Genomic DNA, 25,665 nt, shown 5'->3' with positions numbered 1-25,665 from the left:
TCAGAGTCTGCCATTGTAATTGTGCAATCCGCCTTTTTATCTGTAACACACATGACAAATCAGTGTAAAGCCTTCCATGCCAAAATGCTTTTTTACTAATCTACAGTTTGGTACAAAGTAGGAAAATCAACTCTACGTGGCCTAAAGTACGGGGTCCTGTGAAATGGTTTGCAGAAGGTACCCTCTAAAGCGTGGCACAACAACAGTAAGAGCAGACATCCTGATGAGCCATTTACTCATACTAAAAGCAGAACTAAAAGCAAAAATGTGACCAGGTAGGTCCTTGCTAACAGAAGGTCCTTGCTATCACTGCAGAACAGGTAATGTCCCTTATGAAAAAAACAAAACAAAAAAAACACCTTACACACCCAATGGGACAAGGGACAAGTGAGAACAATGAAAAAATTGCAATTTCCTTATGGGTGCTAACATGTTCTTCCCCTTTCCCTCCTTTTCCTGTTTTTGTTATTCAGCCATCTCAATTCATTCAGTCCCAGCAGCCACAGCTTAGGATGGCAATCAGGCAGGTAAAAATATTTATCGCAGAAGGGACATCGCCTGACCCATTCAGCAATAAAGTCCTGCCTGATCACATATTTGAAAATGGAACTCTACTTATAGCCAAGTAAAGCCTCAGTTTAAATTTATGAAAAGTGAACAATGAAAGAACTTTGCATTTGGGCATCTGGAGATTACTCCCGAAACTAATCCCTGGCAACACTGAATGGACTTCTTGCATGAGAGATCACACAAAAAATTGCAAAGAGACAAATATCAGACAATAAGGATGGAATACCTGAGTCATAGTGCACAGAGCCCTTTCCATTCTTTACATCAACGACCCATGTTGCCTCCTTTCCTCCAGGCCCATCTTTTACCTTGAAGGCAAACACTCCTCCAATCTTCTTCACAAATTGCTCTCCTTCCTGTAGGACAAAAGCAAAGAAAAGTCAGTAAAACAGAATACACACACACACACACACACTTTCATAGAGGTCGGAGAGGTCTAAAAATTTTGTAAAGTCTTCTCTAACCACCAGCGTTATCTAAGATATACCTCTTCTGTTCTGGTCTCAGTCTACAGTTTCTCAAAGCAGTGCCAGTATAAGAAGTGTACAAGTGGTATCTATCCTGGCATCTACTGCTCATGGGTCTGGTCTGTTCAGTTCAAGTTTTAAAGCAAAGAGACTTTGAAATAGTTTCTCTTCGACTTACATGCTTACTTGCCAACAATGTCAAGTAAGCAAAGTAGCCATATTCCTGCATTATATTAGTATAGGCGACTTCACTCCCTTGGGCATATAAGTACTTTGGCCTAGTGACTGGCTGCTAGGTCTGAGCAGTGTCACAGGGAAGTCGGTCACCACACCTCCATACCCAGAAGCCCTGGATGGCACTGCCTACAATTTTAGAAATACCATCACTATCCAGAACAAGGATTTATATATCTGACATTTAACTTGGCAAGGTCTTGTGTTAACCGATTTACTTTTAAAAATTGGAAAAAAATATTCAGTTCATTCTAGGACATGAAAGATATGTGCCCTATGCCCAGTTCTTGCGTTCAAATCATATCTTATCAATTGATAAGCAAGGTGACCGTTGATCAATTTAAGGGTCAAACTGAACTTTTTTTTGCTATGACAAACACATTGTAAATTACCCATATTTTAGGTTTTTAAGGGAGCTCCTGCTATAATTTCTAAATCCACAGCTCACAGTACATGCATGTGGTGGTCAGTGGACACAAATTGCTCAAGGATTCATATTTAATGTACAGCGCTGCATAATATGTTGGTGCTATATAAATCCTGTTTATGAAGCAACCTTTGGAGGAACCCTGGGGTACCACAGAATTCTGGTGGGGTAAGCTGGTCTAAAGCAATAGATATTCCTATGTAGGCTGCCACATGTGATGCCGAGCTTCTATCACTGAAACACTTGAAACCAATAAATGAAAAGGGGCGGCCAGTCTGTGAAGGAAAAAAAAATATGATGCTGAACATCTTGCAAGAAATGTGGTGGGCTCTGAGTTGCCACAGCTTCTAATGCACACTAGACGCTCAGAATGAATTTTTTCAGTAAAGGAAAGGAGCCTATAAGACTGAAGGAAAGGCTGCAGAACACTTTAAATATTACATTTCCTATACACACCAATTCTGTGCATTTGCTAAAAAATTAAAAAAAAATCTTGTATGCATTAAAACATTTTTTTTTGTGTAAGGAGGATTCCATGAAGGCCTTAGATTACCTTACAGAGATGTCACGCAGGGACACAAGATGCTGTATACTCCAAGCAGTGAGTAATAAGTGGATTAATTAAGGGTAAAGTAAAGCCTTTTAGGTTTTAGATGATTGTTGCTAGAAACGATCTTCCATGATCATCTCCAGTGACAGATGAATGAATAAGCGCTGTACATACAGCAATGTTCTGTTCAATGGGGAGGGAAGGGGGAAACACGTGGCGCCCCACTGTGCTCTCCTCCATAGTGGTGGATTGATGAACAACATTGTACACGATGATGAGCGCGACCATTCATCTCAGGCAACGATCATCTGACATTCATTTGTAGCTTTAGATCACAGTGCAGATCAGAGAACTCTCTGTAGTAACACAGCATAGTTCCCTTTCTTGCTGTATCTGACAATTGTGCCAAGTTACATTTTTTTTTTTATGTGTAACTAGAAGTTTCCCCATCTTATTTTGTTAAAGCATATTAGATTTAGTCAGGTTAGTATTTAAAAAAGTGTCCTGGCATACAGAAAATATCTGACAGCATGCATCTAGATCTGGTGTGACATTACTGCAAAAACTAACAAAAATGAAAATGTTATGAACTCTATAGGGTCGATTTATACCAAGCAATCCAATCATTGGCGGGAATACAATGTATGTCCTGGGAGATAAGAAAGCCATAGCATTCAGTGATTGTACTGTAATTATAGCAAATCACAAGGGAACAACTTGTCCATTTTAATATTATTTTTCTGTTTTCATCAGATTTAGGTTTTCTTTATATTGGCAAGATTGATGGAGCAAATAGGAATGGTTGGCATTAATCAATGCCATGTCTTGGATTATTATATAATAAACAGTAATGTATAGCGCCAACATATTACATAGCACTGTACATTAAATAAGGATGAGACATTCAAGATGGCTGGGTCTATAAAGGTACAAAAGGAAACTCAGCTATCTTATGCCTGATGTGTACTGGGTACTAGTGGTTTAGAAATTACATTTTAAACCAGATCTCTGTCCCTGGGCTTTCCCATCCACAGCGAATGCTTTTGTTCCCTGCTGCACATTGAAGGTACTTCCACTGACCCCCTACTGTGTCCTTCAGTGACACCGGGGCCAGTGAATGAGACAATTGTGCACAGTGACAGGTGAGTATTATTAATAATGTTGCTAATTATTTTTAAGACTCGAGTACATTGTGCAAATCGTAGGACCCCCATTTATCAGGGCCTAAGTATGACAGAGCTTTCCCACAGAATACTATTTTTCAGCAAGATCTATCTTTGTCCCCTTCTTGCCACTGGTGCTGGGCAACTCCTTGCTGCCACTATTCTGCAGTCCAGAAAAATCACCTCATTTACTGGGTCCCATCTTAATGTCATGCACCCTGGTTCTGCAATGGTGGTGAGATGACAGCAATGAGAGGGGTGGCAACAAGACCACCCAGACAGCAGCTTCTGCAAACCGGTCATCAAAACTGATCAGCATGACAAAGAATTACAGGGACATTTTATCATTACTAAACAGTATTTATATAGCGCCAACATATTACGGAGCGCTGTACATTAAATACACAGAAGGAGAGGACCCTGCCTCGAAGAGCTTACAATCTAGAACATGGATAGGGGTTTTGATTGGGAGCGCTTAGGAGAGGTTTGTGGTGATGAGGACCAACTATGATGTTTTTTGGCTGCAATTTAGCTACAGAGGGTCACTTTCACAAGCAATACACACACACCACAACAACAACAATCAATGAAACATAAAACACTTAAGGGAGATCTAGTTTCCATTGAATATTAAAAGCAATCTGATGGCTGGACACAAATTTGCAAATTATTATTAATAAACAAGATTTATATAGCGCAAACATATTACACAGTGCTGCAAGCAGGACTGCTATTCTCATCTCCCAGCACAGGTGTAGCCACTAATTTTTTTTTTTGAAGCTTGAGTTTTTATTAAACATTTTCTTTTACATGTAACAAGTATAAACATAGCAATACAAATTTGAACTCATAAATAGAAGGAAAGCTGTAGGTTACACAAATAAACAATGGTGGCATTGAAACAAAATATATGTCCATAAGTGGGAACTGCTATATTCGGATGTTTCAGATGTCTGCCAAAAATAATACGGTGAGCAAGAGAACCAAATAAAACTATACATTCTTCTGTACATACCAATGGTGGTAGCCACTATTAAACAGTATTTATATAGTGCCAACATATTACACAGCGCTGTACAATAAATAGGGGTTGCAAATGACAGACAATGACACTGGAGGAGGAGAGGACCCTGCCCCGAAGAGCTTACAATCTAGGAGGGGAGATATGTATTAGTGGGATGGGTAGGCAAGTTTGAAAAGATGGGTTTTGAGTGCTCTTTTAAATGAGCAGAAAGTAGAAAGTCGAATAGGACAAGGAAGACCATTCCAGAGAGTCGGGGCAGCTCTAGAAAAGTCTTGGAGCTGTGCGTGTGATGAGGTTATGAGTGAGGAAGTCATTAGTAGGTCATTGGAGGAGCAAAGAGAGGCTGGGGGAGTCAGTTTAAATATTAGATTATGAAGCGCTGGGATGATTTTAAGAGTTAAAGCTGTACATGTTTTTTTTTTTTTTTTTAATAAGCAACTTTTTGTTTTTAATCTTCTTTGTAACAAAATCAATACATAAAAAGAAGATAAACTTGTATACAGGTTGCCAAGTTATTTATCTTTGCTTTACTCTAGTTATAGGAAATGAAGCCTCAGGTGTTTTTTAGTAATTGCCATTTGGGAATATGGTATTATTTTTGCTCAGTGTATGTGCTTTATACTATGAGATGCTGGTGTTGGTACATCAGGGAGCCGGATCACTCGATGAGAGCAGTCCAGGTCTCTAGGGGTCCAATACTCCCCTGAATAACAATACACATGCTCCCTTGTATTGCACATGCAAAGTAGAGCCAGACCAAATCCTTTAGTTGTTGGTTCTAATTCTGCACTATGCAGTTTTATCTCCAAGTTTAAAACGCAGATCAGCAAATTATCTTCATGTGTAATGGAGCAGGACATAGGACAGTTCAGAAGCTCAGATTTCATTCATGTGGATCCCAGAAAACAGTGTTAACATGAACCCTTAGTGGAATACTAAAGTAAGCCATTTTATTTGGAGTAGGTGGACAGAGAGGGCAGTTGGCATATAAAGTCAGCCAATCATCCCAACCTAATCCAACCATGCTTATTATCAAAAGTTTAGAAAGAACTGTGACCCCATGAAACAGGTACACAATGACAGTTTATTGGATTAAAAGCCGTTGCTTTATCTCTGGTATCTGATCTGTGCCAGAGGGAAAACTAAAATAGGAGTGAAGTTCATGGTTCAGTGTAAAGTCTCCCTGCCTCCATCTGTCACACAGATAAAAAAGCAGCACAAACTCTATAATATCGTATATATAGCAGATAAGAGACTGACCCGTCCATGGTCTTCTGCATTGCTCACACCGACTCTGCCCTTTCACACAAATGTTGGGTGCAAGGTGTGCGTAATATTTGTCACAGCCTGTTTAGGTGATCTCTATAAGGTTTATGTGCTTTTATAGAATCATATCTTCAGGTTAAAGAAAATCAGCATGTCATTCAGATTTATAAAACCACTGTTTATTGAAATGTAGTAAAGTAAAAGATTTGGACCAGGATCTGACACCTGGACAATTCTCTGTGCCCTATTCATTTATTATAAGGAACTATAGGACACCTTGCATGACCTAGAATATGGGAAATCATTATTGTACTTATTTTCATACAATTTGTAGGCATGTGAGCATTATAAAGGCATATAAAAGAGAAAATATTTGTTATATATTTTATGAAGGGGTCATTGTAGATACAATAACATATTGGTCAGCTTTACTGGCCGGCCTGTGACCACATTAATCATACTACACACAGATAAAGCTTGTCAAAAGTTGACTTATCCTATAACATTATTTAAGAACTTGGATTATGTTTATACATGTATTTATTTAGTAATATGCAAGTAATGTTAAGTATTATCTCAATCGTATTACATTTCAGTTAATTGTCTTTTGACCATCTTAAGCTATGTACAGATGTCAAATTTCTATTGCTGGAAATAATCTTTAATTATCTTTTCCAGTGATAGTAAAGTGAATGAACAGTGTTGTTCATTTCTATAGAGAGGAGCAATTAAAAGCAACAGGTTTGAATCTTGGCCAGGACACTATCTGCATGGAGTTTGCAGGTTCTCCTCGTGTTTGTGTGGGTTTCCTCCGGGTACTCCGGTTTCCTCCCACATTCCAAAAACATGCAGTTATGTTAATTGGTTTCCCCCTTAAATTAACCTTGGCCTGTATTAAAGACATATGACTATGGTAGGGACATTAGCTCTCCCTCAAAGGGGCTCACAATATAGTGGCATGACTATGGACTTTGTACAGCGCTGCATAATATGTTGTTGCTACATAAATACAGAAGAAGAAGTGTTACCCACAGCCAATTGTTCAGGGATCTGGTGTGGAAGATTCCAGATGTCCCTTGGCAAGATAAATTTGACACAATATAAAAAGCACCTTTGCATATAAAGTATAATAAAACCTAAAAGATGTACATTTAATGATTTTCAGATCCTGAAGGAATTAATCTTGGTTGATCTTTACAATATAAATAGAGAAAGGTCCAGCACCTGCACATAGCGGTGCTGCCCGTCTCCAGTAGGAGATCCAAACAGTACCAAAATTTATGGCAGTTTATGTTTTAGAATATTATTAGTAGATTAGATCAATCAATGGAACTCTGATGCCAGCCTCAAAGCTCCTGAGGAAGCAGAGTCTGCGAAACGCATTGAAATTGAGAAATTGGATATATTTTGTTTATATTTGTACAAGATAATTAATACGTCTCTCTTTTTAATGTTTAGATAAATTAATATTATTAATAGGATTTATATAGCGCCAACATATTATGCAGCACTGTACAATAAATAGGTTATTCTACTTTGAAGGTGTAATGTGATTTAAAGGTGCCTTCAAATTCCATTTGGATACATGCAAACATCTCTTCTAGGAGTTAGATGAGGACTTGCCCTATATGACTCCTATACCAAAAGCTAAAACTGCCAACTGTGCAGGAGCAAAATCAAGTTAAAGATACTTCTGTAAGCTTATTAGCAGTGGACAAAGACACAACGTGTTCAGTGCTGATGTCTAATGACATGGGAACCTATTAAGGGAGATAAAAGCATGTCATGTAGATACACGAGGGATTACACTATATACTAATACCCTGTGTATATTGGGTATTAAAAAAAAAAGAAAAAAAAGGAAAACACCAAATATAAAGCCTATAAAGAGTTATTAAGGGGACCTCAACTCTTTACTAAACCTAAATTCAGTTGACCCACCTGCTTTCCCAACACTAAAAACCTGCCAGCTGCTATTGCAGACTAAAGTAAAGACGGAGTTACATTGCCTCTTCTTTATACAAGATTTGTGTTAGCGTGCCTATGCCATGCAAAATACAAGTAAAGTGCAATGGATGAGAGCCTGCCTGCCTCCTTTGCCTTAGCATTTGCCATGGAACTTACGAATTGCAATGGTGGGCCAACAAGCATGCACATGAAGCAAGGTCAGGTGGTTTTCTAAAAGAGGAAATTGAAGTTTGCAGAAACATAGGGGGCCAAGGGATCATGGAGGGTCCAACCAGGTAATTTGAAGTGAAAAAGATCTGAAAGTATGTGGTACTAGTTGTGCTTTCATTACCAACCTAAATGCCCCCCTGAACCCCCATAGTACTAGAACTGATCCATAGCAGCTGCTTGCTCCTCAGCAAAAAACATTAGCTGTATTGATAACTCAGAGAATGGGTGATGCCCCCTGTGATGTGACAATGCCTTGAAATCACCATAGGTAAGTATGCTCATCCATATGTACCAGGTATTCTGACCAGTTGTAAAAGAGGAAGAAGCTGCAACCAAAGAACATTGTAAGGCGAATATATGAGGATTGGGGTTCCCCTTTACCATAGTCATGGTGACCGTGTCTCTTTAAGGTCCTATACACCCACATTAAAATAGGGAGCTCAGTGGTTGTACAACATCAGGGCCTAAAACAATAAATTGATCAAAATGCCGGCAGCAAGCAGCCTACACATTCACAGAACTGGTATTTCCAGAACACCAGATTACTGTAAACATGACAGAACAGATTATATAGGAGAAGCCCTCAGCAGAATGTCTGCAATGTACAAATAAAAGATACAAAAGTAAAGTAGATTAAGTTAATTTTTGTAGTGTAAAACTACCCTAGCAATGGAGCGCCCCCCCCTCCCCATTACCTGAACTGCTACACATTCAATGGAAGTTACAGGGAAAAGAGGAAGACTAAGAGCTAAGTAAGGGTAAAACGGCTTGTTATGGGTACATTAGACAAAAATTAGCATAAAAATCTTTAGGGTGAAAAGGGGAAGCTACACAACAAGGGTATCATTAATATTATCATTGTATATTTATATAGCGGTGACATATTGTGCACAGCTCTAGAGAGTCCAAAGGGCAGTTTTAAAATTTTCCCAGTTTTCATATATAAATTCAATCATGCATGATCCTCTTTGGTGATTTATTATGTTGTGCACTGCATTGTAAAGACTAGAAGTTATTGTCTGTTGCCACTCCTGGGTGCATGTAGAGCCCAAACTCGTACAGAACAAGATTGGGTGTCCTGTGTAATATTCTGCAGCCTCCTGGGATATGTGAACAGAAGTCTCCCTGAAGGCTGCGCAACTATCCATCAATTTTTTTTACAACTACTATAACACTGGAAGTGTTAAAAAATGTTTCTATTGACATAAAAAAAAAATACAAATAAATGTTTTTTTTTTTTTTTTTTTTTAAATTAAAGTAAGGAAACAAGTCCGGTTATCTAAAGTTATCTGTACAATGCTCAGCTCACATATTCAGACACAAAAAACTTTTCTACATTCTGATGACGTTTCATATCTGACCTGTTGCTCCCAAAGGATGGCCCTTCGAGATCAATCCTCCACTTGGATTGATGACCCACCGACCACCATATGTGTTGTCTCCTCTGTCAATCAATTCGCCAGCTCGACCTTAAAAAGAAATCACACCATGTTTAATTGAAACTGTCCTTGCATCACATGTCAATTGTAAATATAAACACATGGGGGAAGCCATTATTTTAGCCATCTCTTGCTCTTATATATACTACCTTTGGTTCTAGTTAAATCAGTCTGACGGAGAACACATTACTATAGTTCACATCTAGATTTGTAGATGCCCCCCATAGCACTCCTCCAATGAGCTAATAATGACTTCCTCTCTCATAACTTCATCACACACATGTCTGCAGGACTTTTCTGGAGTTTCCCCAGTTTTCCCCATCCTTTTCGTCCTGCTCCTACTTTCTGCTCATTTAAAACCCATCTTTTCAAACTTGCCTACCCTTCTTCTGTCTCTTTAACCCTCACTATTCCATGTCCCCCCTTCTAATGTGTGCTGCTCCCCCACCTCTTAGATTGTAAGCTCTTATGGGCAGGGTCTCCTCCTATGTCACTGTCTGTAATTTGCAACCCCTATTTAATGTACAGCACTGCATAACATGTTGGTGCTATATAAATCCTGTTTAATAATAATCGTGGCTACACCGGTGTTAGGAAATGAGAATAGCAGCCCTGGTTGTAGTCTGTTAAGAGAAACTCAATAAGCCCCATAAAATGTCTATTTTCATTCAGGTCAGACCTGGCACACTGACTTAACCCTAAGAGCAATGCAGCTTTGCAGGGAGGCAGCCATGGTGTCCTAAATATATTTTATAAAAGTTTGTGAACACCTGACCATCAACTCCTATATCTATCCTGTCCGGCATCCCATTCCAAAACGTTGGATAGCAATAAGGAGTCCCCTGCCCCAGAGCTACAACAACCTGCACTTCTATGGGGAGGATTTCCACAAGATTCTGATGTATGTCTACAGAATCAACCAAATGAACATTAGTGAGGAGAGATGCTGATATTGGACAATGATACCTGACTCGCAACCAACATTCTCCGAAATCAGTAGGGATGAGATCAAGGATTAGAGCAGGAAAGAAGGTTACATACTCACGCATACCTAGATTACTAAGATTTTTAGAGAAATAGAAGGGCGGTGTCAGGGGGAAAAGGGGGACACAGAATCTAAAACCACAGGTTTTTTGAGCTTGCAACAGAATCAATCATTCACTTACACTGAATGATCTAGATCATAACCAGAAAGTTACCCTAAAGTCAATAAAGTCACCCTCTTCAAGCACAATAGGTTATGATAGTGTAACAGTGGTTAGAAAACAGGGCTCACCTATAGGACAGAGTCCCAATGCTTCATATGTAATGAGCTCATTAGCAGAGAAGCAATCATGAAGTTCAATCACATCCACATCGTCTGGCCTTACACCGGTTTTCTCATAACAACGTTGGGCTGCAATCCTAGTCATGTCAAAGCCAACCTGTGAGGAATACAAGGACAAGACAGCAATAAATAGAAGTATATAACAGATGTATAAAGATATGGCTGTCATCAGAATTGTGATACAAGCCCTATGAGTGAACTAGAGTCAAGGAAGTGATATGAACTCTACAGAACCGCTGGCGGTGCAAAGGGCCATTGTTATGCTTACACTAGGGTCTCTCGACCTTCTTAAAGTGGGGGATCCGCTTGAAATAACTTAGGTCTCAGGAAACCCCAGCTATAATTACTATATCTACACCTGACAGTTCATTAGTGTTGGTGGTCAGTATGGAGAATTCCTCTTACATTACTGTCCATTGGGAAGAATGTCACCCCTACTGATAGCCAAAAAAGAGCATTGGGGTCACCTAAACTGACCTAAGAAAAAAAGGTTGCTCAAGGACTTATACATCAAATGCCTATATACAAATTTCAAGTCATCCTTACCACTTTAATGCAGCTCTCCTCCTCAAAAGTAGTGGGGGTGTCAGTGACCATCTCCTGTGCCAGGATCTCTACCGCCTGCTTCTCCAACTTATGTTTATGTACAAAGTCCTCACTAGCTAGAACAGCAGCAGCTGCTCCATCTGAAGTTGGGCTGCAAGACAAACAAGAAAAAATTTATAGTGATACATGATATACAACCTTACTAGCAGATCATTTTAGATGCAGGATAAATATCACTGCAGCAGAAAGCAGTGTCTTTATGTGTTGATCAGGTTATTCCGGGTCTGGAAGTTTTGCATTACATGTTTCAATGTGGAGTCTGCAAGTTATCAGTAGCAAATGTAAGCGTGTGCAGCAGAACAAGAGTTAATTGGTATTTGGGCTTAGTTTTAGTGATTAGGTGGTAAAAGGTAATAAGAGAAATAGAGAAAGTTGTATTTGCTGCAGTGGCAGATTTTATAAAGTGCAACTCTGGGTTGGAGTTTAAATAAGATTGAGAGAAGAGGCAGTAAATCACAACCAATGTCTGCAACTGCAAAGCAGAACCTGCATACGTAATGAGCAAATAGAGATGCCTTCATACACACACACACACACAATCACATATACAAGGTATTTCAAACATTAACAGAGTGATAAGATTTACAACAAGTTGAACTTTTACATAGTTGTAGCAAAACAAAGCTGATCTACAAAATAAGTTCCAGTGATCTGGAAAAGCTCACAGGGATTTAGCACACAAGTATGTGTTCCAAATAAAACTCCCCCCCCCCCACAAAGTTCACACATTTACAATCCACCAAGGTGTTTCAGCCTCTAAATGTTCTAATCATTGCTGGCTGCTAAAACTAAAGATACATAAACAGGTCAAATATGTGTTCCTGGAAATGTATTTTTCGTGATCATTACAAACACAGCACTGTTTAGTTCTATGGAAAGGAGAGGATGAGCAGGAAGCATCTCACTGTGTCCTTACCAAGAGGAAACTATAGAGATCATCCAGAGGTGGTCAAGTGATACACGAAAGGGAATTGCAAAGACATTGGGGGAGCACTTTATACACGCTGCATTTAGACAAATATCTAGCATATGTACAATAACCTGTGCCATGACTAATGGCCAATACCCCTTCTCACACAGGTGGTGGCGGGGGTACAATTAAAACCTAAAAATGCTAAAAAAAAAAAAATAAATAAAAACAATTAACAAAAGATTCCTTTAAACTTCTATGCTGCAAATTAAAGTTACACAAACTGTAAGGTATACATATAAAGAACCTCCAGCAATGACTCAGGTAAGGAGGCATTCTGGTGTATAAAGCAAATATACAGTACACTTCCAGCTCTAATTATTTTATATGGTATTCATAACAATAGTAAAGGCGCTAAATTCCATTTAACACTTTATTATCTTAAACTTTTTACTTACCAGCACTGAAGAACCGTAAGATAATCAAAGACTTTCCGGGATTTTCGCACCTCATCAAGGCTGTATTCCTCTTGGAACTGTGAATTCCTGCAGTAAGAATAAAGTAGGTAACATCTAATCTGAACATTTTGCAGAAGGGTGAAAACCCCATATGAATACTTAGACACAGACTAACAGTGCCCTATAAAGTCAGGTGAGGTTTAGGCTGGAGGGGGTGCCTCTTACTATTAGGGTGCCTCTTTATACAAGCTCTGGGCCTGAACTGTGTGTGCCAAGATTTGTAGACAATCCTTAAGGTGAATATACAAGCTGTAATTAGGTAAAATACTTGTGAGGCAACAGATCTGAAGAAACATCTTAAGCAACTTATGAGAAGCAAGAGAAAAGGTTTGAAGATAATACTCTAAACATTCACTGTTGATGGTACAGTACAGCCCCATAGGTGTGTGGTTCCAGGAACACCACACGATTTACAGACACTCCAGCTGCTGTCTCTATCAGTATAGGACAGGGACTTAAACATATAAAGGAATATTAAGAAAATATATATAGGACTATGGGGAACATCACACCACACTTACGGGTTGTTGATAGAGTGCTTGTGGTTCTTCCATGCAATCTTAGCAAAATGTTCTGGCTTTGTTCCTAAGTGGGGAAAAAAAAAAAAAATTAAGAAATATATAGGAATGACGAAAGACTACGCTCAGCCAATATAAAGAAATCAGTTCACATGCCATCACACAAGCGCAATTTACCAACATATATTCATTTCTGATTAATGCTGGTAGATAAGCAACCCATTCTTTTATTTTATAGTGCTTTAAAGAGACAAACTATTCTAACAAAGTAAGAAATAGTTCAGTACAAGTGGCCTTCTTTAAGCCCAACTGATCACTTTTATTTTCTGCTCTATCAGGCTGCTTAACTCTATATGGAGGGATTCTGGCATCATGACATCACTCTGGGGTAAGTTTTTTGCCCTTTGCGTGACACACGGCTCCCTATGCATGCGCGGCCTGGAGTCTGTCTATTTAGTGGTCCGCGAGCTCCAAAAGATTGGGGACCACTGATCTAAGGCACTGTTGTCTCTTGACAGTTGAAAGGGAGATTTTTGATCTGACTGTTCACCTTGCTGGAGGCTGTGACATGAGGAAGCAGAGCCCTCTTTCTACCAAGATGGTGAAATTCAAACAGAGATACAGCGCAGAACAAGACATGGAAAAAATCATCTGCAGGGAGAACACAGGCAGTGCTGACTATTTAATTGCCCTTCATTTGGCTTCTTGGGTAGGGCTTTCAGAGTTTAGTTCATCTTTAATATAAATGTAGTATATGAAACATATTGGAATGTGTAATGAATTGCCTTCCATTCTAGGGGCTAAATGGAGTGCAGCTACTGCTACAGTTTATTTCATCCCTGCACACAATGAAGTATACACAGCAGTTTAGTAATCAGGGAACAGAAAACAGAAACATTTTCCTGACTTTACCGCCTCCAGCTAAAGCAAACTTCATTAGTTTGTTCTCTGTGGTGTTAAATGAGCTTGGGGTGAAAGTATACTTCAAAATATATCTCAGGTATTTAACATGTTTGATAATATAGTCTATTGTTTCCCATAGTTAACCTGCAGCATCCTCTTCACAAATATTTTCTAGGCTTGGCTGAGTTGAATGTACAACTTTATATGGCATCTTGCTTTGTCTGGGGGGGGTCCAGTTTTACTTGCAAATTTGACCATCCAAAGTCTAAAGACACCTTAACCCAGCAGAAGAACCCTATAGAATCCTACATCCAAAACCACTTTCTATCCTATACTGGCCAATAATGCATTTAATATTTCCACATCTGTACATTATTGTATTTCCAAGCTATTAAAAATACTATTTATGGTTTAAATGCTTTTAAGAAGTTATGGTCAATAAAAATAAAAATACAATTCTCAATTTTCAACCTTGGGCGTCAGTGATCCCCGCTCCATCTTCTCAAAACCCAGGGCTAGAACACAGTCTGCCAGATCTGCAGGGAAATTAAATTTAAAAAGTAATGAACAAATGAGCTTTAGGATGATGTAAAATCAATGCATCTTCTAGGTAAAATGATGATTTGGTTCTATCAGACAATGACACAGGACATTAAATGTGCACCAAAATTTAGGACATAGGAGGACAATGGACCACATTTCCTGGTCTCTACACTATGCTTCTTGGCTTGCAGTATACAGGAATTAGGGCACCAATAACGAATAAACAGTTTAAGGATTCATAACAGATCCCTACCGGTTAAACAGACCCCAACACTTCCTTCCTTGGCCCAAACCCTAACAAACTCTAAAACTTACGCTCCCTTGACCCAAAACCAAAAACTAAACCCTTCCCTGACTCAAACAAACTTTAGTCCATAAGGACCCAACCCAAGTAAATACCTAACTCTCCCCTGTTGTTCTACACTTTTCTGTCCAAACTTTAAAACCAAACCAACTTGATCTATCTAATGCTATATAATGGATATTGATTTACCTACACCTTTACCTCACCTGTAAACATAATCCTTGGCATGTCCCTCAACCTGAACCTTAGTACTTGACCCATACCTAAATCAGAACATCCCTTCTATAATACTTATAACCACAGCCCACAGTACATTAGCTTGATGGTCAGTGGGAATAATGCTTCCTGCATTGATGGCAATTGGGAAGAATGTCACCCTTACAAGTAGCCACAAAATCATTGGGGTCACCTAAATTAACCCGAGAGTCACTCCTAATCTAGATTGGGACATTAAATTAAGCCCTGCTGCAGAATCATTTTAATAACTGGCAGCATAACCATCAGTGTCTAAGGTTGTCCGACGTGCATTAATATCTAACAGTGATGAGATCTCAGTGCTGGAAAGTACCAGTTTGTAAGTAAACTGAATAGTTAATACAAAAACCAGAACAGAATATCTATTTCATTTATCATTCAGGTGAGAATTCGGTTTAGGACTTTGGCAGTTGTGCTCACCTCCCTGCACCAGCTGTCTGGCCATGAAAAGGGCGGTGGAGCCAGTGGAGCAGTTATTGTTGACATTGATGATTGGGATTCCTGTGAGCCCCAGGCTGTGATAGATGGCTCGCTGTCCACAGGTGGAGTCACCTAAAAAACAAAGGATAAGGATGTGGATTTTCATATCAGCACATACACTACAGAGGACTTCTCTAAAGCCTGCAAGTTTGTGGGGGGAGGAGGTCATTAAACAAAGCAGTGCATTATTTGCCATCATTCCACATGGATTGTGTTTCACAAGGAATGTCACAGTTGTAGGGATTGTCCACATTGATGGCATGCAGTGTGTTACTGTGGGGCAATCCTTAACCCTAGCTACCCCTGGCTGCATGTGCTTACCCAACCCTAGTTCCCATAGGGTTAGCCAGAGCTAATTATGGTTATGGTCAGGGATTGCTGCTCAGTAATGCAATGCAAACAATAAAGGCTCTATTTATAAAATAGGGAATACGACATTCCCTGGTGGAAATCAATTACTCCCATTGAAACACATGAATCTGGAAGATTCCAATGAGGGAATGTGCGTTTCTCTGTTTTATAAATAGAACGCTCAATGTGGTTTTCCCTAAATTTCCATCATGGTTACCGTTTATTACACATACCTTTCAGACCTATAAAAAATTCTTGCTGATCTATAAATAAAAAAAAGTCTATTTTTTATCTATATTTTATATCTTTGAAGAGGTTTAGTAGGAAGACAACAGGGAAAACGATTGTAGTCCACTCCCATATCTCTTTATGGATTTCTTCAAACAATGTTCTCACTTTTCATCTCGCAACTACATACCATAGACATAGCCAACACAAGCCTGCTCCACCAAAGAATATGGAATCCCGGCATCCGCAAGAGCTTTCTGACCTGTAAGGGGAAGAGGAACACAAAGCAGATGACAACAATATAAGTGACACAATCTATTTATACATTTTGTAACTTTATCAGCATGTTCTCATATTGCTGTACAATGTCAAAGTATCGGTTTGGAAAGCTGATGATGGTTTGAATCATTTTAAACATTTGAGATATCTGAATTCACTCGGTTTGATAATCATTAACAAAAAAGTGCACAGCAATGCTGATGAACGGGGATTGTTGCTGGAAACAAAAGACCGTCCTGGCGGATCTGTTTGGGCGACGATCGTTTGCCATCTAGTGTGTGTACGGTTGTTCAGTGATCGTAGATTGTACCGGAGAAAGTTTATCACAGAACATGTCACTTCCTGCATCGTTCAAACGATTGTATATAGTGTGTACATTATTGGTGGATTATATTTTGAACATATGTACGCACGTACAGAATCATCCACTATGTGATCATTCAAAATAATTGTTAACAATTTTGATCTGTCATTAGTCGTTCATTTTCTAATGACAATTATTGCACATGTGTACCTGAACCATTATTTGTAAAGTCCAGCACTTTTTATCAGGACCCAGTACGAAAGTACCCCTTGTCCTTCCCCGGATAGCCACCCTGATCACAGGTAATGAATAACCTGTGTATGGAAATCTGAGATCTCCCATTGTATCTGATGGGGTGACTGCAGTGTACAGTGTTCTTATTCACAGTAATCACAATATAAATACAGATCTCTTCTCTTACCAGCTTCCTTCGCCATGTCTGGATAGTCAACGGAATCACGAGGCTTCAGAAACTGCAATAAGAAAATTTTCAGTATTGTTATTTTGTATATTGACATATAGGAGGGTAAACCGAAAGCATCATACACCTCATATCAGCTTTTCCCAACCTCTTTAATATGGGGGAACACTTGAAATAACTTTTAGCTCTTCAGGGAACCCCTCCTATAATTACTATATCCACAGCTCACAGTACATAAGTGTGGTCAGTAAGAATAATCTCCTATATTGCTGGTCATTGGGAATAATTTCACCCTTACAGATAACGAAAACCAATTTATGTAACTTAAACTAACTGGAGACACAAACTGCTCAAGTGACCCCTAGCAACCTCCGGAGGAACCCTGGTTGAGAAACACTTCTTTACAGTGTGTCCCCAGGCTAAACTCTATTCTTAATTTTGGAGTTTGTAAAGTTTGATCCTCTGTCAAGTTTTCAATCCTGTGTCCACATCGTGAAGTCATCCTGCCATACATTATCATCAGTACCAGATAAGGGGAAATATTCCATTGGTAACATCTGACCAGAAAGGATAACTTCCCTTTTTTACTTGGAAGATTCCTTCTACTTTTCTGTAGTATACAGACAGCAAAAATAACCATATAGAGTTAAACTATGTTGAAGCGGGGAAAAAAAATTAAGTTCTTGCTAAACAAACACTCAAAGTACATCCAAATTGACACAAAAAATATTTTGTAACTGACTAATAATTGTTTGGCATAAGTGATGTTGCAAGCAAGAGTTTGGTAAATGTATTACAGGGTGTTTCCACTTACTAGTCTGAGGTGGCTATGTTTCTGGCTGAATCATCCAATGGAGTGTAGCCACCAAAATGCTAAATCCCAGAACAAACTACAGGTAGGTGCCAACACAGCAAGTGCCCAGGTGGCCTACACTATGCAATGGGGGTTTCTCCTTCCTCCCAGTGCCAACAATAATACCGGCCCATACAGGGCAGGGAACTTCTCTCTCTCCCCTTTCTCCTCATTATCACTTCCTTTATGGCTACTGTGCTTTGTTCTCCTGGACACAAACATTATGGGGCAAATAATGCAGAACCAGGACTGAGTGGTGAATAGGAGCAAGGTGAAAAAACAAAAAATGTAAGTTTAGCACTATTATGCAATGCAAAATGATAGAAGCCCCTTGCTGTTCAAGAACAATCTCAGTAGCAAGTACTCTTCCTTTGCAGCACTAGGGCCCTAGGATTGAACCACAGCCAGAATGCTATCTGCATCTGGATTGGTTATTCTTCCTATATACTTTCCCCCACCATCCAAAACACATACTGTAAGATTATTAGCCCCCCATATTGGCTATAGACTATGGTTATGGTATGAACAGGGGCAGACATAGAGAGGTGCAAAGTGTACCACTGCACAAGGGCCCTGGGCCCTCCTTAGCCAACAGGGCCCCAAATGCAGGGTTCTGCACTGGGACCCACTGTTGGCTATGTCCACCACGCATTAGATTGTAAGCTCTTCTGAGGGAGTCAGTTATATGACTATGGACTCTGCACTATATAAATACATGATAATAATATTCTACTGCAGCAGTTTTCTGTTGTAGCTCTAGAATGGAGCAAGCATCCTTAAACAGGGTCTGGGGGCCTGCAAACCCATCTGCCACCCATGTATAATGTGTTACCATCTCACCCCAAGAGGCAATTCACACCTTCAACCTCGTACTGCACCTGTCCCGGCATTCATGGAACAATTACTGGATTAGGAACACAGAACTTGGTGTTTTCACAAAACTCATTAATTATAATATTAGTTCCTGGACCATCAATATCAGCCTGGTCACATTCCATGGGGATTGGTCTGATCTATAACTTTACCCTAAAAATGAAATAAATTGCAGCTTACTTGTCCATAGACGTAATAATGGCTGCATTTGTTTTCAAAATTATTTTCATCAAGTACAGAAGAGGCCTAATAAGAACCTCTCCCCTTTTCTTTATACTACTAGTCTCACCAATCCACCTTGTAAGGGAGGGGAACCAATGCAGACGCCATAGCAATTGTATAGAACCTCATCTGTAAAAAACTGCTGCCCATAAATTGTTGCTTTCCCCATGATGAAGCAGAATATGATGGGTAGCAGAAATTGACACTTTGGGCTCTATAAAAGGGGGAATTCTATCAAACATTCCCTTATGGGAATCTGCTACGTTCATGAGTTTTAATGGCAGCAATTGATTCCCTCCAGGGAATGTTTGGGAGAAAGTCAGATTACCCGTTTTATAAAGAAAGGCCTCTGAGAAGCAGAGTTTGAATAGAGGTAAAAGGTCAACCTTCCCCCACCTCCTAGATTGTAAGCTCTTCGGGGCAGGGTTCTCTCCTCCTCCTGTGTCACTGTCTGTATCTGTCTGTCATTTGCAACCCCTATTTAATGTACAGCGCTGCCTAAAATGTTGGCGCCATATAAATCCTGTTTATTATAATAATAATTATGGTTACAGGGGCACCGATCACCATATTTTACAATGGTATGAAAGAAAGGGTATTCCTTTAATTTATGGGGGAGGACACCTCCTCTTCCGTCTTTACTGCCACGAGCGCTGGAAAGGAGAGGGAAGCTGAGCCAGCGGCGGGATTCACTTTGTGGATAGATCAATGGCTTGTAATCGGTATAACTTTTTTTTTTTTTTTTTATAAATGTTTCAACTTTAAATACCGACTTTAACTTAGGGTGAAGAAATAAGCAGAAATATATCCCTTCTCCCTGCTACAGGCTTTCTCTCCGCCACACAACTGATCCACACATTTTTTTTTCTTTTTGTGCTCAACTGCTTGTGGCCTCTCCATTGGTATTACAAAGAGTGCAGGAGCTGTGGTCCTGCATTGTGCTGAGGAGTAGGGATGAGCGAGAGAAATTTTAAAATTCAATCTTGTGGCGAATCCAGCCGTTCTGGCTTATCGAACATGTAAGCGAGAACAGCCTGTGTAAATTCGGTCGTCAAGATAAAAAATTTTTGGGACCTGCAAGAGCAATCAGGGGTGCAGAGCCGTCAGCTCTGCACCCCTAATTGCTCTTGCAGCTCCGTAGTATGTGTTCTTGGATAGAGATTCTCTATCCAAGAACGCAGAGTCCCGCAGCTGTGCTCATCATGAATGAATGCAGCTGTGGGAACCATCCTGTGCGCGATCACAGGAGGATTCCATGGTGGCATTCATGAATGCATCAGCGGTACTCCTTCTGTAATGATTTCCTCGATCTTCCGATGGGACACATCGGAAGTTCGAGGAAATTTTCGCGAGAATGTCAGAGGCATTTTCGCTCATCCCTACTGAAGAGGTGAAGAGCTCGCAACTTTCAAAGAGTGTTAGATTATGGGAAAGTGCACCACCTGCTGGAGAAGGGAGGAATATGATACATATTACTGTTTATTCCTGTACATATAGACCAGCAGTAGCACACCTTTTGGACCTCACGGAACACTAAATTCCTCATTTTAAATCCCATGGACCATTATTATGAATTTTTATAAAGTAAAATACATTTGTGAAATAATAATCTTCCTAATGGTGCCTGACGAGGACTGCGGAGGCTCTGATTTATTGATCAGCTCACGGTTGTTACTATTATCATTAGTTGCATTAAAATATCTTTGGTATTACTAAAGAAATGCAAAATATTTATTTTCTTTTTCTCACTCACTATGGGTTTATTTCATTCCAATCGAAGACCAAACAAGAAATGATGGTTATCAAGGTCAAACTATTTGCTATTAAATATACCAGTTAAAAAAATACACAGTTAAGGCCATACGTACCTAAAAGAACATCTGAGAAATAAATTTAAAAATAAAACAATCCAATGAGAATCGGTATTGGCGGAGCGGGGTGTAATGGTGGAAACAATACTGAAGCGTACGGCTCGGTAACGGTTGCCTCATACAACTAGAAGTGCCTGGAGTTAACCCCTAGTGGTGCCTGGGTAGGGATTTTAGGGTAAATTGTGGTTACCCCCATATGACACTTATTAGCGTTTTTTCTGATGTTACAGCCTGATAACTGCTCAAGGTTAGGAGATGGACTTGACTAAGGCCAAGGAGGGTCAGATCAGCGTATGATGTATAATCCAACCTTTAGTGATCCTGGGAGTGCTTTGATATGAGCACTTTCAGTTTGCAGCAGTCATTTTCTCACTGTTTAGCCAGGATGAGAAATAATGGTGTACAATGATCTGCTCCAGTTGTATGGCAGCTGTGCAGGGGAGAATCTGGTGCCTACATCACATTCACACTTATGGTCCTGTCAGCCTTTTTTGTAATAGCAAAGAAGTATGAGTACAGATAAAGGTCAATAGAAATTCACCAATACCCAACAAAAGTAATATTCTAATAAATTCCTATATTCTGAATGACAATTTTCACCTTTATATTGCACTAAATTCACAAACTGTACTAGAGATGGAAAAACAAGGAAGGCGCAGCGTGATGTCAGTGTAGTGTTAAGTTGTATGAGGAAGTCGTTGCCGAGCCGTACGCTTCAGTATTGTTTCCACCGTTACAACAGTCACCCCGCTACGCGAATACCGATCCTCATCCTATTATTTTATTTTATTTGGTTATTTCTCAGATGCTCTTTGAGGTAAGTATGACCTTAACTGTGTATTTTCTTTACCTGTTATGTTTAATGCCATCAAATAGTTTGACTTTGATAACTATCATTTCTTTTTTGGACTTAGATCCAAATTAAATAAAACCATAATGAGTGAGAAAAAGCAAACAAATATTTTGCATTTCTTTAGTAATACCAAAGATAATGCAACTAATTATAAAAGTAACAATAGTAATACTTCACTTACCTGATCAATGAATCAGAGTCTCCACAGTCCTTGTCAGGCACCATTAGGAAGATCTTTATTTTACAAATTAATTTATCTTTTTATAAAAATGATATTATTGGTCTATAGACCCCAAGAACTAAAATGTCATCTATTGAAAATATATGTCTATTCACAGATAAGCAGTTTTTAAAAAGAAGTTGGTGAAAGGGGCAGGTTAGTATGTTTTATTGCAGATGGGACATCCCTTGTTCCTTCCTATACAGACTGCCTGCTCACAAACCAGAACCAGGTTAAAACATTTTGGCTGCACCTGGGGAATCATTGCAATAATAAATTAATGGGAAATTCTATTTGCAATGGTTGACAGTCCCCCTCATACAATAACCATCAGCATGCCAACAGTCAGCTTAAAAGGTCTTTGGTTTCATGAAGCCGGCTCTACCAATTGGTGTCGCACCAGATCTATGCAGGCATCATCAAATGGTAGGTCAATCATCCACAGCTCAAAGAACTCTAGTTGAAAATGGCTGCTTTAGATCACTCAATAGGTCTCTGTACATGCAGCTTTTCAATGTATTTATTTATTAGTTAGACTCAATTAGCTAGCGTCATTTTTTTTATCCTGACTACCTATATAGATTGGGTCAGGCACTCCCCATCACTTTAAAACAAGGCAATAACTTGCTTGTCCACATTACTAGGTGACAAAGGTTACTTACTAGAGATAGGAATGCATATATGTGCTGCTTCTCTATACACAAGCTTTTAGCTTTATTGTAAGTGAGTTTTACATTGATTCTAAGGCTTGCACAGGACAATTCATTACAGTTAATAATGTAAAACAGTGTACAGAATGAGACAGCTTGAAATATTGTATGTACAGCATGTACAATGAGGTGGAATAGATTAGGAAATGTGCAACCCATCATACAGAAGGAATACATAATGTAGCATAGGGAATGTACAGTCCTGAGAGCAGGATAAGGCGTTGTAAGGGACATTGGGGTTCCCACATACTTAATTGTCATAGACGTCCTCTAGGCACTTTATTGCTCCCACCTGGGATTGAAAAATCAGATTTAACTCATCTGTTTTTTTAATTATTATTTATATACATTTGCACACAAGTTTTAGGAACCTTGAGTATATACTGTACCACAACACAGACTACATACATTTCTAAGTGTTTTTGTTTTTGTTTTTTTATTACGGAAATGCTATACCCATCACTACTGCAGATTTTACATATTTTCTGTCTGCTTATCACCAAGAAAGCAGGAGGGTAAAGATCTTTTAATATTGCTCTGACATACACTGTACATGTTACAATTATAAAAAAAAGGCATAATTTTTCAGAATGGGTATAAAACTTGTCTGTGTGAACTGGGCTGAGCTTTTGTTTTTAACCGGACCCCATATATAGAAATCTCCATAAAGATGCAGAAAAGAAAAACAAATTCACAGTCAGCCTATTAGTATTTTTTTAATTAAAAATATTTGTAACTATTAACAAATTAGAAAAACATTTTGTTATATTCGAGTCCTGAAGAATGCAGGGTATATATCCAGGTACAGAGCAGCAAGATTCCAGAATAATGGCTCATATCTGTCTGATCAATGGAATTAGCTCAATTATGGATACTATATTAATCTGCTTCAGGCATAATTCAGATCCATTAGTGTTCGTGAGTCGGACAGAAAACAGAGCACAGATAGAGTGATGCCTCCATACAACCCATGTAATTTATAGAGAGGCCGGCAATGCTCATCTCCGGTATCTTGAACAACACACAGGTGTAGTAATATATTACTACAGAGATTCACAGTACTGTGTCTGGTATTGGCCTCTCTAGAAATAAAGGGGAGATGGTTGATCACTTCCCAGCCGCATAATAGCAGCAGTTGTTGTTAATGCCAAATAAGTCCGTCCTATGTTTTCACGACAACCGTTGGACTCCAGCATTGTGGGTTACAGTTGTCCGGTAGTGGCTTGTCACTTTAAAGCTTGGCTTTCACTGGCTGCAGTTGCAGGCTCTGCAGTTTCATGGCCAGTCCCATATTTCCTACCTGAGTCATAGTGCACAGAGCCCTTTCCATTCTTCACATCAACGACCCATGTTGCCTCCTTTCCTCCAGGCCCATGTTTTACCTTGAAGGCAAACACTCCTCCAATCTTCTTCACAAATTGCTCTCCTTCCTGTAGGACAAAAGCAAAGAGAAGTCAGTAAAACAGAATACACACACACACACTTTCATAGAGGTCGGAGAGGTCTAACAATTTTGTAAAGTCTTCTCTAACCACCACTTTTTGTTCCAGCGTTATCTTGAGTACCTCTTCTGTTCTGGTCTCAGTCTACAGTTTCTCAAAGCAGTGCCAGTATAAGAAGTGTACAAGTGGTATCTATCCTGGCATCTACTGCTCATGGGTCTGGTTTGTTCAGTTCAAGTTTTAAAGTAAACAGACTTTGAAATAGTTCTCTTCAACTTACATGCTTACTTGCCAACAATGTCAAGTAAGCAAAGTAGCCATATTCCTGCATTATATTAGTATAGGCGACCTCACTCCCTTGGGCATATAAGTACTTTGGCCTAGTGACTGGCTGCTAGGTCTGAGCAGTGTCACAGGGAAGTCGGTCACCACACCTCCATACCCAGAAGCCCTGGATGGCACTGCCTACTATTTTAGAAATACCATCACTATCCAGAACAAGGATTTATATATCTGTCATTTAACTTGGCAAGGTCTTGTGTTAACAAAACTAATTGACTTTTAAAATTGGAACAAAAAATAAAAACTGTACTAAAAGTTTATTCTAGGGCTTGAAAGGTGTGTGTGCCATATGCCCAGTTCTTGCATTCAAACCATATCTTATCAATTGATGAGCGAGGTGACCATTGATCACAGAATTTAAGGGTCAAACTGAACTTTTACAATGTGTTTGTCATAGCTAAAAAAAAATTACCCTCTACAAATAAATCATTCCCCCTCCCCAGGTTACCTCTTGCAGTTTCTTCTCAATCTCCTTAAAAACATATTGGGCTTTAAACCCATCTTCAGCGCTGGTTGGTGTCAGCTGGATGCGGGTGGATCTGGAAAGACAGACATCGCTTAATCATGCGGCAGTAATAGATTGCATTGCTCAGTGACTGCAACAAGTTCAGCCCCAGACACAGAGCAGGGATTTCTTTAAAGTGACCAGTCAACAATTAAACATTTGAAGTATCTATACCCCAAACTCATACTTTTTTACATTTTGGATGGAGCGAAGGATATGGAAGAATTAGAACTCTGGTTAGGTTTTACTGCAGTCGGAGTGATTAATTTTCTGTCTGGTAAAACTGGTGTCACCACCAGGACAGGAAGCAAAGCAACAGCAACATAAACAGTTGTATTTCTTGTCCTTTATACTATGGGGGAACAAAAAAAATCCAAAACATATTTTAGGGTTTTCAGGGAGTTCCTGCTATAATTTCTAAATCCACAGCTCACAGTACATGCATGTGGTGGTCAGTGGACACAAATTGCTCAAGGATTCCTATTTAATGTACAGCGCTGCGTAATATG

At 39.3% G+C, this 25,665-nt stretch overlaps 1 protein-coding gene across 1 annotated transcript; it reads right to left on the bottom strand.

Moving 5' to 3' along the window:
• Nucleotides 1–25,213, bottom strand: LOC140337176 (sterol carrier protein 2-like; the record flags this gene model as incomplete). Its single annotated transcript, XM_072420757.1, is given in 3 exon segments — nucleotides 1–40; nucleotides 797–926; nucleotides 25,100–25,213. Coding segments are annotated over 3 exon segments (284 nt in total), but the record flags the coding sequence as incomplete, so codon positions are not given.
• Between the last annotated feature and the right edge of the window lie 452 nt (nucleotides 25,214–25,665).

The sequence above is a fragment of the Pyxicephalus adspersus genome, chromosome 8 (assembly GCF_032062135.1).
Source record: "Pyxicephalus adspersus chromosome 8, UCB_Pads_2.0, whole genome shotgun sequence".
NCBI classification, from domain to species: Eukaryota; Metazoa; Chordata; class Amphibia; order Anura; family Pyxicephalidae; genus Pyxicephalus; species Pyxicephalus adspersus.
Note: the sequence above shows the minus strand (reverse complement) of the source record. Positions and strands in the feature narration are given on the sequence as shown.